General features: G+C 34.3%; 1 protein-coding gene across 1 annotated transcript in view; it reads right to left on the reverse strand.

Moving 5' to 3' along the window:
* Positions 1-13,095, reverse strand: part of LOC149807838 (uncharacterized) — a 118,183-nt gene that overhangs the window by 24,762 nt on the left and 80,326 nt on the right. The window contains exons 13-17 of the mRNA XM_089971347.1: positions 10,276-10,390; positions 7,118-7,230; positions 6,184-6,392; positions 5,608-5,695; positions 344-420 (exon numbers count right to left, since the gene is read on the reverse strand). Coding sequence (XP_089827473.1) covers positions 344-420; positions 5,608-5,695; positions 6,184-6,392; positions 7,118-7,230; positions 10,276-10,390 — 602 coding nt within the window. The remainder of the gene's footprint in view (positions 1-343; positions 421-5,607; positions 5,696-6,183; positions 6,393-7,117; positions 7,231-10,275; positions 10,391-13,095) is intronic.

Raw genomic sequence — 13,095 nt, forward strand, 5'->3', positions numbered from 1 at the left:
GTAGGAACATTCAGTTACCTAATCGTTTCTCACTAAGTTTTGACATTGTTTATAATACAAAACCAAATACCTCAATACAGATAGATACAAGTAAATATATACAGAACAAAACTTATTCGTTCCGAATATTTATAATAGATTTATTTGAACAAAATCACAGAATCAATCTATTTTTTTAAATATGAGCTTGCATTCATACCTCACATGTTCACAATGTTTTTCTTTGTGTTTTTATGGTTGCTTTCGTTTGTTCTAAGTGTAAAAAGTAAAACTCTCTCCTTCTCTCTCCTTTTTTCTCCTCTCTCTCTCTGAGTGACTGCATTGTAATGTGAAAGTCACTTACGTTTACATAGCATGCATTGATATAATCGCTTTCATTCGACGGATCCCATATTTCCAGTACCACGCGTGTATCATCGTCTGTAAACGAGAAAACATTATGAAAGTATTATACTATACGGCGCATACCTTAAATCCGATGTATATTTAACATGTCATGACCATCAATATACGTATGGTATTATGAACACCCAGTTTCGTGAATGTGACACACATTGGGATAGCATATCCCAACCACTGTTTCCGAATTGTCGTTTCTCAAACTGAAAAATAAAATTTGTGCGAACTTCGTGCGCACCAGATCCTGGCAATGTATTCAAGTACGAATTATTTTGTATTATAAATATCGGGAAATATGTCTTAGTCCAAGTGACTATCAAATGCAGGCAATTTATCAGGTATTACAAATACGTTATCATAAAATAGCGCTTGAATAACATTTTAAGGTACAACAACTAAATAATGTATGCATTTGCGCATCATCAGGGTCTACCAAATTTATATACAGTCACACAGAACGTAGGTACATGTCCATATATGCAACTAAACACTGTGCGTTTCGTGTCTACAAACATTCAAGTTACTTCAGCACATCATGTCAAGATTGTGAAGATGGCCGCTATCGCTTAACCGGCTTGAAGAAGCTGTTCCGTTTTTGTTCCGTTTTTCATGATATATGTTATTGTTGTCTGTCTTCGTCTACGTTATTGTGCTCATCATACATTGGCTGTTCAGTTCGTATGTGTTCGTCATCTCCTTGTTTTGGAAACGAGAACAATTAGACTTTTTCTCAGCTGTCTTGCTCCACAGCAACAACTTCCTTTGTTTTTGAACAAACCGCCATCACGTGATAGTCGTCAGTCAACCCGTTTATGCTACGATGGACCCTCATTAATTGCTTTAAATGACCACTCCTTGGCTCTCCACACTACATTGTGCTCTGGACTAAAAGAATTGGGACTACATTCATCATTACTTAAATGTAAATAGAAGCGAAAAAAGAAACGTTGTTTCAAAGCTGGCCGGCGTAGAACAGGAAGTAATCAGTTGTCTTCCTTTTGCTCTTTCCGACTCGATAATTGTCAAATTAGACAGTTCATTTAGATAACCTAATTCAAATCACCATTTAGTCGTCTACCTTTGTGTCAATTATGCAAGAGATACCTCTGCGTCTTGCATTTTTCAATGCCCAACCAGGAGGACCAGCGGCAAAGCGCACATAAATAGTTAATTTTATCAACGATATTGACGTCTTTTTCTTGACAGAAACATGGCTAAAAAGATCACGCGATGAACCCAAGTACTCGTATCTACCCACCGGTTACTCGTTCAAATATTTCCCTTCCACTCTCGGGAGATTTAATTATTGTTATCACAAAGAACTCCATGATAAGCGTCTTAATTACACCACAACTTTCAATTTCTACCACACATCATTTGAACTAGTACAAACCTACATCACACTGTAACAAATGTTTTTCTGCCTATATCACCCTCCTCCTAGTAGAAACAACAAACCGACTGAATCTCTTCTTTTGGAGCAGTTTCCAAATCTCCTGGTGTATGGAAATTCGATAGGTGGCAACGTGATTATTCTTGGAGATTTCAACTTTCACTTTGACTCTCTCGTAAACCAAAACACATCAAAACTCCTATATTCCATTAATGTTTTCAACCTCAAACAGTCAGTTAACCAACCCACCCAAAACATGATCACGATTTTGGATTCTTCATAGACCTGCTAACAATATTCTACGGTCCTCTTTGGTATCCAGCAACCTGCGTCAGATCGCCTCTGCATTATATGCAATCTTGACGCATCAGTCCCTAACCCTCCACCTTTATTTGTTACTAAAGGAAACCTCAGTATGATAAATAGAAGCAAACTAATGCATGACATCGAAGCAAACCTAACACCTTGCTTACCTCCTACAGCAGAACAACTCGATAACTGCCTGCGGTCATTGCTCGACAAACATGACCCAGCCACCAAGTACAGAGTATCAATTCAAAAGTGTGTTCCATGGTATAGCACTGTTTAAGACCAGCTTCGCACTTGTAAAGGAGACCGCCGTAAAGCTGAGAGGCTTTGTCATTCCACCAAATTCACTATTCATAAGCCAATTAATGAAGCTGCTAAGACAAAATTCACAAACATGGTCCATGCAGCGAAATCAGACCACTACAGTACTAAGATCATGGCATGTGCCAGATGCAAAAAGCTCTTCGAGATTACTAACAAGCTAATGTCATAGAACAAATGTACACCACTTCCAACTACCTTCTCTCCAGTCGATTTTCCGGACATGTTTGCAAATTTCTTCCGTGACAAAGTACTAACCATCAGAGATAAGCTTGACAACACAAGTTCAATTGACTCGTCGTCACCGTACAGTTGGCATACGGAATTTCAGCGGCAACCATTGGCAGCATTTGAACTTGTCCCTATGGATTAAGTACGTACAGTCGTGATGAAGGGTGCACCAAAGTCATGTGAACTTGATCCAATTGCACCTTCATTGCTGATTGAGTGCTTAGATCCATTACTCCCTTCACTAACTGTATTATTAATACCTCTATCTCATTCGCGGAATTCCCATCATGTTTCAAAATTGCCATTGTATAGACTCTGCTAAAGAAACCAACACTCGATCATAACGATTTAAAACTACCACCCAGTTTCTAATTTCCCATTCATATCAAAGATCTTAGAAAAGGTTGTTCTATCCCAGCTTATATCTCATCTAAATTCAAACAATTATTTTAGCAATGTACAATCTGCCTCTGGCCCTTGCCACAGTACTGAAACTACTCTTCTGAAAGTAGCTTATGATATTCTCTCTGCTTTGGATAGTGGAAAGAGTACAGCCCTCATCCTCCTTGATTTGTCTGCAGCATTTAACATGCTAAACCATGATATATAATTTCACTGTCTCCAGCATGTATTTGTCATTCACAATACAGCCTTACCGTGGTTCAAGTCATACTTGGACACCAGGACACAAAGAGTGTCTTCAGATGGAATACACTCCAGCCCAGTTTATATATGTTGTGGTGTTCCAGAGAGGTCTGTTCTTGGTCCTGTTCTCTTCATTATTTACACTTAGCCGCTCTCATGTGTCATTGATCATCATCCAGTGTCTCTCCAACTGTAGGCTGACGATAACCAGATGTACAAATCTAGCCACCCAACTGAAGTTGATGCTACCATCCAAGGTGTAGAGAGGTGCATTTCTGATGTGAAATCGTGGATTACATATAACAAGCTGCAGATGAATGATGATAAAACTGAGGCCATTTTGATCACAACACAAATACTTTCTCGTCCACATCCTTTACCTCAAGCAATAAATATAAGCAACACCAACATTAAATTCACAGAGTCAGTATGGAACCTAGTGCTACTCTGGACACTACTTTCACATTGAACCAATCATGTCATGAACATATGCATGTCTTGAGCTGAGACGCATCAGCTTCATTCCCAATTATTTTTCAGCTGATGCCACTAAAACACTTATCTGTTCATTAGTATTTTCAAGACTGCAATATTGCCATTCAGTTATGTCTGGTTCATCTATTCAAGAATCTTAAAAAGTTCAAAACACAGCTGCACGGATCATACTTAGAGTACCACGATCAGATCACATCACCCTGCTGCTCTGCACCCTACACTGACTGTCCATTCGATCCAGAATCAAACACAACATTTGTTTTCTGTATTACGTTTCACTGAAGGACTCCAGCACAATATGCCTATCCGACCTCGTCCATGTGTACACACCAGCAAGACCCTTACGTTCCTCTTCTGACAATCATATACTCACCATTCCCACTATGAAAACGTTGTCATCTGGACAACGTTCACTTGCATACCATGGCCCTGCAACGTTGAATGAATACCCCACTGAACTTAGACACAAAAACACAGTGATCCCATTCAAGAGTGCTCTTAAAACTCATTTATTGCGACTCTAAGAAGAATCTTAAATACCTAATAATGTTTCTTACCTAACTACTTTTAGCATGTTTTTATGTTTTCTCATTTAATGTGTTTTGTAATCATATCATTATATATCTTTTTGTATTATAGGTGTTGCCTAATGTTGCAAAGGGCTTATAGCTTCTAAATATTAGGCTCTATAAAAAGTCCTCATTGTTATTAATATTATGCAGATTTAGTTGCATACAAACGTTCTGTCATTACCTAGCCTTCTCTAGCAATCATATTATATAAGAAAACTAAAAAAAGTGAATTGGTTAGAAGAATTTATTGAAGCATGACGAAATAACTGCATGTCACGGAATAAGGCAAGAAATGAATTTTGTACGAACAAGTTTATTTATCAACTTCATAGATGCATGCAGCCTTATCAAGGTTGTTCATTGTTTTGGTATTTCATCTCTGCTTTAAAAGACTGTTCCGTTTTTCATATTTGTTATAATGATATGATGGATCAACCGAAAATAAAGCACCCACTCTCTGTTTAGGATATCTTGTTTATGTTGTAATTAACATGAAACCAATAAGTAAATTCCGCTTGGACAACTGTTAAATGGATAGAAATAAGTGCTCTCAATCTCAAACGTCGGCCTGTCAAATCATGTTATGCATGTCGGTGATTTCAAGGTGACTTGATAAATGTAATGTACATTGATAAAATCAGTGTTCACAAATCTTTACGCTGCGAATATCATTACAAAGAGCCCAGTTTTCACGGGCCAGCAAACATACTGTTCGAGAATATAGTCGGGATCTATATGTCGGTTAATCCCGGATATGTACAAATATCACGATGAAAATGTTGATGTATAGTTAGAATAGCAATCTTTATTTCTTATTTGTCAAACTTGTTTCAGTTAGTAACAGGACACTAAAAAGCTAAACTAAATTTTTAGCCTTGCTTTTGGGCTTGTTTCTTGGAGATTTGATCTTGCCCGAGGTAGGAAAATTGATTTGAAAATCATATATATGTATAAATATAAAACCGTGAAAGAACCCACACCCACCCACACACTTACACACACACACACACATATGTGTATATATATATATATATATATATATATATATATATATATATATATATATATATATATATATATATATATGTATGTATATATATGAATGTTAGTAGGTAAGTCGATCGACGGTCTGATATATAAAAAGATGGTGGATTGTCGAATGGGTCTACATCTGTTTTTTTCCCCCAATTTTATATAATGCATCATTTATAAGAGCATCATATCGTGCTATACAATACATACATGGGTATATGTTTTTGTAACGATTTTTCGATCTATTTTCAGGAAGAAGAGCCGTTTTGTGTGATTTTGCCAATCCATCGGGCAGATTCTGAAAGTAAATATATAAATAGGTACCGTTGCATAAATTATAACATTTTTAACCAGAAAGTATAAATTGAAAGAAAAAGGCTTACTATGTTGCCTATCAACAACCGTTTTAAATGCATAGGCTCCCCTAATATCAGTTTTAAATGTACAACGAAAAACTGTTTTATCTTGAATGGAGAGCAATAGGCATACTTTAAAGATCACAACGTATATACGAGCACGTTATAGGTTTTAATATCGAACATGCATTGGATAGGTAATTAATGTATGTAAAAATAGAAAGAGACATCATTATGTTGTGTATATCCACCATTCGTCTGAAATTCATTTCAGCATACACACAGCAAATCATTAAGACTAACTCGGATATAACACAAGAGTGAAACAACTTAATTGATATTGTTTCTACATCAATTTATATCGATGAATACGCGGGATAGCCGCTTGGATTTACTAAATATTTATATGTAGCTGAACTGTTATACTCACGTTGTATTCTTCTTCATACAAAAGTGGTTCCATCTTTCGGCTCAAAAACAAAGAATGCAAATCTTCTACGCGGATTGAGTGCTTATCTGTCAGTTTTTGCGGCGCAAATGAATAGTATTCCTTTGAGCTATCATTCCTATTCATGTATGCATTTTTTGATTCGTCACATTCTGGATTTTGTTTAGGGTAGTTCATTTTCTTTGGTTGAGCTGTAAGATAAAAACCATTTAAATAATCACAAAATTATAACATAATTTAACCTTAGAAAATTGAACTTTTCCAATATGAGAAACGTCTAGGTTAACTAACTTCTTAGAGTCGGAGATGAAATGACCATTAATGTTTCGTTAATGTTAATATTGGCTATCTTGCTTGAGACGAAGGGTTGAATGATACTGGCAGTGAAATTAAAATTATAGTTTATTACCGTTTTAATAATTAAAGAGAGACAATGTCGAACATCCATTGTGTCGCCGTTTATTATCCTCCTTTGTCTTATTATTTTGACTTGTTCCTAGCTTTAGTACGTATGTTTCTAGCGTTTTCTGGATGCTAAACGAAAGAACTTGTGATGTAAAAACACTCGACTGTAATAGTTGTATTTCACGCAAAACTGAAAAAATATTTCCATCAAACTTTAGAATAGATTGAACGTTCGATTCTTGTACAAGAGCCTTCAGCATAGATACATGAACAAAATAGAACACGATGTTAAAATGCTGAATTTTTTTCTTTGTTATCGCAAAATACAACATATATGAAAAGATAAAACCTTCCCCATCTAAAAGTTTGACCGATGCATAGAAGCTAGATCGTACATTATATTCACTAAAACATTTTATCGTACCTTTCAATGCAAAATTACTGCATAGAAACAGGAAAGACTATATGTTTTAGTGGTGGCAGTCTTTACATAATGTAAACGTCGGCTTACCATAAATGGATTTCTCTATAATTTCTTCGTGTTTTCGTTCTCTCCTTTTTGAAGAACTAGGTATTTCGCTTAATGTAGTGTCAACGATCGTATTTTCCGGTCCTCTTGTCCTTCTTATAAACAATAATTACAGTGCATTTTAAAAAGTAATACATAGAAGATTTGGATATTTGTGTGCTGAATTGTCATTTGCTTTTTATTGACGAAGACAGTTAATCTGCAATTGTTAAAGCAGTTTTTCAATGGATATATTTCGTACCAGTTATAGATCGCCTGCATGAACAAAGTACATGTTCCGATGCACTATGCCTCACTGCCGGTTAAGAATATTGTAATTGTTTAGTTGCTTTGAACAAATGCATGACTAAATTGTGATAGCTTGACGGCTCTTAAGAATTAATTTCCTTATTCAGCCTTGCAAAATATTACTTTCCGTGATTAATATTGCTTAAATCAGACTCACTAAGTATTGCAAAGTTCTATACAGTTATTGTATAACGTCTCATTCTGCTGTGACAAGGTTAGTATACAGTTAGTCTTGCAAGGGCATGTGTTTGAGACTGACAGAAAGGCACCTAGATAATAGGCAGGCTAATTCAGAAATTTAAAATACATGCGGCTAAATCCAAGTTTTCTAGTCTGTGTTAACCATTCTTCTAGTATATGCATCGCATATCGCTGATACCTGACGCAGAAATCTTTCTATGTTTTTCTATTGTCCACCCCTATTTGTTCGTCCCTCCTTATGTGTATGTCTGCCACTCATTTCGTTTATTGTTATACCCATTTGACATAAGACATTTGGCTCTAAATATTATCCAAGTTAAAAACGAAAAAAAGATCGTTCTTCCAACAACTGTTCTCTTTAGTGTCTCGTTTAGTTTATCTTATTTCAGTTACAAATATATATATATATATGTATATATATATATATATATATATACATATATATATATATATATATATATATATATATATATATATATATATATATATATATATATATATATATATATATATATATATATATATATATAACAACGGGTCCCCCCACATCTCCCCCGCCGCTAATAGTTAGCTGAACCTTTTGCAATGCATTTAGATTTGGTTTATATTGTATACGTCATTTGAATATTTTATAATGATATAAAAGCGGGGAAAATGTGTACGATTGAAAGTCAAATATAGATACGTTCTCTCTTTTGCTATATCAGACAAAGAAAGAAAAAAATACGTTTGTCACTTTGTTGACTATGTCTCTCTTGGGATTGATTACTATTTGCATGAGTCTAATATATATTAATAATTATATAATATATAAATTGTATCATTGTGTCCTTTAGCATTGTTTGATTCTTTAATGTCTTTTTCGAATAATACTAACACCCTTCAGAATGCAACAGAAACGAGAGAAACAGGGAGTTGGAGCTTATTGCGCGTGTAGTTATCATTATACATGTGATGGAAAGTATATATATATATATATATATATATATATATATATATATATATATATATATATATATATATATATATATATATAGTGTACCTAAGGTCTTCAAAGATCAGATGAACGGTCTAATCCCTTTAAAAATAAACAAAGGGATGAGACACATACATATATAAAAGGTCATGATCCCTTCTCTGCAGACATCAGTGAATTTAACTACAACTAGAAGGTTTAACTCGAACCAAGAAATGAGATGTTGTATCATAAATATCATATATCGTCTGATTTTGAAACGTTGTCTTGCTCAACATAATGGAGAAAATGTTGACTTCAAAAAGTGAATGAATAATCATGATAGCCACATCTCGCAATCTGCTCAACACTTAGCATTCAAAACGAGTGAAATTCTGCCATATCCTTTGAGATACTGCCAGTCGAGCTATATAGTGACGGACCAAGAAAACAAGCATTTAATTTAGCAAATATACGATCACTGTAAATTTGGCATTAAGACCTAAATCTAGCCAACCCGTCACTTCATTTAATTCCCACAAACACGTATGTTTACTGTCTCCATATATTACCTTGATACATGTTCACAGGTCGGAATACTTCGTTACCTTTTTCAACCATTTTATTATCATCTTATAATAATAATAATAATAATAATGATAATACTAATACTAATAATAATAATAATAATAGAAGTAGTAATAATATAATTAGTACTTTATTCTTAACAACAACTTCGTGATATGTTTCTAAACAATTTTAGTTAGTACTATTATTACAAAGGATGACCTTTTTAGGTAGGTTCTTCCATGACAGTTAACTTTCATCATATCTCTTAGTAATCATACAACAACAGATATGTACTTCTTTATCCATTATCAAATATAATATTTTTGTTTTCTTTTTTTCAAACATGGATATACTTTTCTGAAGACATAAGCCAGCGAGACTTTAACTAGGTTAACTGAGACACTGCCTTATTTCAAGAGCGTCAGATAATTGTTTTCAATTGTCGAAGGATTCAAACGTTTGCCTCGACTTAAACTCAATTTAGATTAACGTTTACCATGAGCACGTTTATTTTATGCGCCAGATTTTGATCTTAGGTAGCCCATGTCGTATAGAGATGTGGATGCCTTTTTCCGCCGCTTTTGCAATTTGTTTTCACTTCATTTGGAATCCCTTTTATCATAACGTAAAAGCTTACAACCAAACTCATTATTTATTTTGTCTTCATAAATTTCCTTGGATTGGTTGACACACACAACACACACACACACACACAGACACACACACACAGAGACACAGACACACACACACACAGACACACACACACACACGCACACATATATATATCGATAGATAAATATAATTATCAGCTAATTACCTTTTCTTACAGACCGCGTCGGATGTTGGAGGTCGAGTGTTCGAACCCCGGACGAGTCATACAAAGATTCATAAAACTTATTCATTCAGCTGCCGTGCTTGGCGTTAAGTAGTAAGATGATAGTATTAGGGCAGGTGCGCCTGGTGTCAGGTTAATGTGATTGGGTTGGAAATGATGCCACGTGTAAGCGGCATGATGCCCCAGTGTTAGACATCACTATGAACTGTTACACTACAGCAATTGCAGGGATGTGACTTAGATGGTTACAAGTAAGTTAAGAATCTTAAATCACAATCACTATTTCCATACCTTTTGTACAAGATCAAGCCGATAATTACTCCAAGTATGACGAGGCAGATAGCAGCGGCCACACCTCCTGCCACAGCGGCGATATTAGATTCAGGCTCCTCATTTCTCAGTGTTGCTGGAATAGATGTTTTGCTTATGCAGATATTGACATCCATTAATAACTCTTAGCGACAATGTCATTTCCTATCAACGGTCTTGCTATGTCTCTACGTAAGCATTAACCCTTTCATGCTTGCAGAAACTTTGTTCCCAAAGTTATAAAATTATTCATCACTAAGTCATGATAATGTCTTGTGCAATATAAAAATATAGACACATCTAAGCTCAAAGTTAAATAAAGTTTGGTCATTCTTGGTATTAAAAAAGACACGAGTAGCTACATTGGCTCACACTGCTAACGGAAGAAAAGGAGTCTAGAATGTTTTAGTAATTTCGGAAGATGCATTCAGCGTTAGATAATACAAAAGAATTGCAGTTCTTGAATTGGTTGGTAGAAGTAAATGAGGTGTTTGCCAAATCTGCACGATTTAAAATAATACTAATATTGTTAAATTTATACTGATGATAGTCAAACTATTTTTAAAAGATATCTTTTGATATAATAATGCAAAGTAAATTTAGCTTATATTGTTTCTACAAATTTAAACACTCCTTTATGATGTCTTCCTGGTAAATACCTTTTCGTAAACATATGATAGGTTTATTAATGAATCAATATATTTTAGCTCAAAAGTGGTATCATATTTGTACAAATCAGTATCCCCAAATTACCTCTTAAATTGTCAGAAATACAACAATCACGATACCACGTTTTAGATACTGTATATACATGGCTGTTTCATCGTAATATACTAAGTAAGGGTTTGTGGACACAAATATTCACAATTAACTGCTTCAGAAGCGATCTTTTTTAATGTATGCAGTTTGTGTACTATGTAGAATTCGTAAATGCCTATTCACTCGCTTTCCAAAGTATCATATATGTTTTATAGTATTTTGTACCCTGGCGAAGGGGCGGGAGGGGACTTGATGAAGCAGCGGTAGTATTGTGTCGGTGGGTAGGTATCCAAAGCATATATCAGCAATCTTTATTTCTGTCCATGTATTCAGGTATATTAAGATGGTCTTTCATAAAATCCAGGTGAAAAAATGTACACAAATCTTTCGACATTGACACAATCGATGCATCTTTCCATCAGGATCATTTTGAAAACTCAACCACGTTTGTTCAGGTTATATTTGCAACAGCTGTCGAGATATTTTGGTGTTAGCTGTTTGCTATTAACATTAAATAACGATGTAATGTAGCTTGTGAGACTTGGAAAGAATCTTAAGAAGTCATGATAAACAAAAGAATGCTGTTTATAATATAATATAATATAATATAATATAATATAATATAATATAATATAATATAATATAATATACTATAATATAATATAATATAATATAATATATAATATAATATGACATACAAATACTGGTCCAGCAACTTCTCTTTTTCACAGACTTTCGTGAAATGGTGTTTTGTTTCGTTGCTTACCTTATTAATTCAAAATAAACGTAATAGTTGAAACAAGCATACGTTGACAGATAAAGAAGTGAAATATTATGTGTGTTAACAGTGTTCTCATAACCCATATTTATATCACGAGGAATCGGGGTTGCATATACACAGAGATAAATCAATTTTGGCGTCATGGTCCATAAAGTAAATTTTAATTAAACTCAATTTCACACCTATTATTTATAACCAAACTGTGTAATAATTGGTTTTAAGGTGTACAAACTAATCCATCCCTTTATTTATGTATGTATGTATATATATATATATATATACGTATGTATGTTTTGTATGTATGTATGTATGTATGTGTGTGTGTGCGTGATTACAAACATTTTATTGCTATTCCGGATTACTATTTCAACGCAGGTTATGGCTTATACCTGAACAGTATCCATGTATTTCGTTCCATTTTCCAAAGTCAGTGCATACGATCTGACCTGTCTTATTTAAACGGCAACCTAGATTGCAATTGATCGTAACCGTTGTATTATACGTCCAGTTGCATTCAATACCTGCCTCGAATAAAATCATACCAAATTTCAATTGTGAGAGTTCTATGCAATGTATGACTGAACATAAGTTGGTGTGCAAAGATTAGAATCATGCTGTTTAATTAAATATTTAAAACTAAAAGCAAGAATGAAACGTTGTCGGATAATGAATCGGCGTGTTGATGCCTTTTCGAACTAATCTAATACAATCGCTCTCCAACATAACAATACTTCATTTCAACTAAGACATACTGAAATATTTAAGTATGTGTAAGGATTAATGCGATATCATCACTGTCCTGAATATACATTGCAGAGGAAACCTAAGTAGATTTAGAGGTAAGATAAACGTTTGGCCCAATGCTAAGGAAGACACGGCCCTTCTAATAATAGATTAAAGATAAAGGTGTCGCATGACTGCAAAATTGTATGTAACGCAAAGATAACAGGAAAATAGTAAACTGCTTTTAATCAGTGTACCATTTTCCTTTTATTATTTGTGTTTCATACAATGATAAACGTATCCTATAAATATTATCGTTGAGCAAGTTTGAGCTTATACATAAAATTCGCTAGTTTTAGTACCAAAGCAGAATTAAAACTATTTCCTGTTGTATTATTAGGTGGAATATGTTAAAATATGATCGTGTTCAAAGGTATTTCATTGTAAAATATACACTGTCTTCCTCAAAGGAAATGCGGATAGGTACTTCAGCTTTTCCATACCGATTTTCGAAACTAGATAAATATTATAATGTTCAG

The sequence above is a fragment of the Sinohyriopsis cumingii genome, chromosome 1 (assembly GCF_028554795.1).
Source record: "Sinohyriopsis cumingii isolate HCF-2022 chromosome 1, ASM2855479v2, whole genome shotgun sequence".
Taxonomy (NCBI): domain Eukaryota; kingdom Metazoa; phylum Mollusca; class Bivalvia; order Unionida; family Unionidae; genus Sinohyriopsis; species Sinohyriopsis cumingii.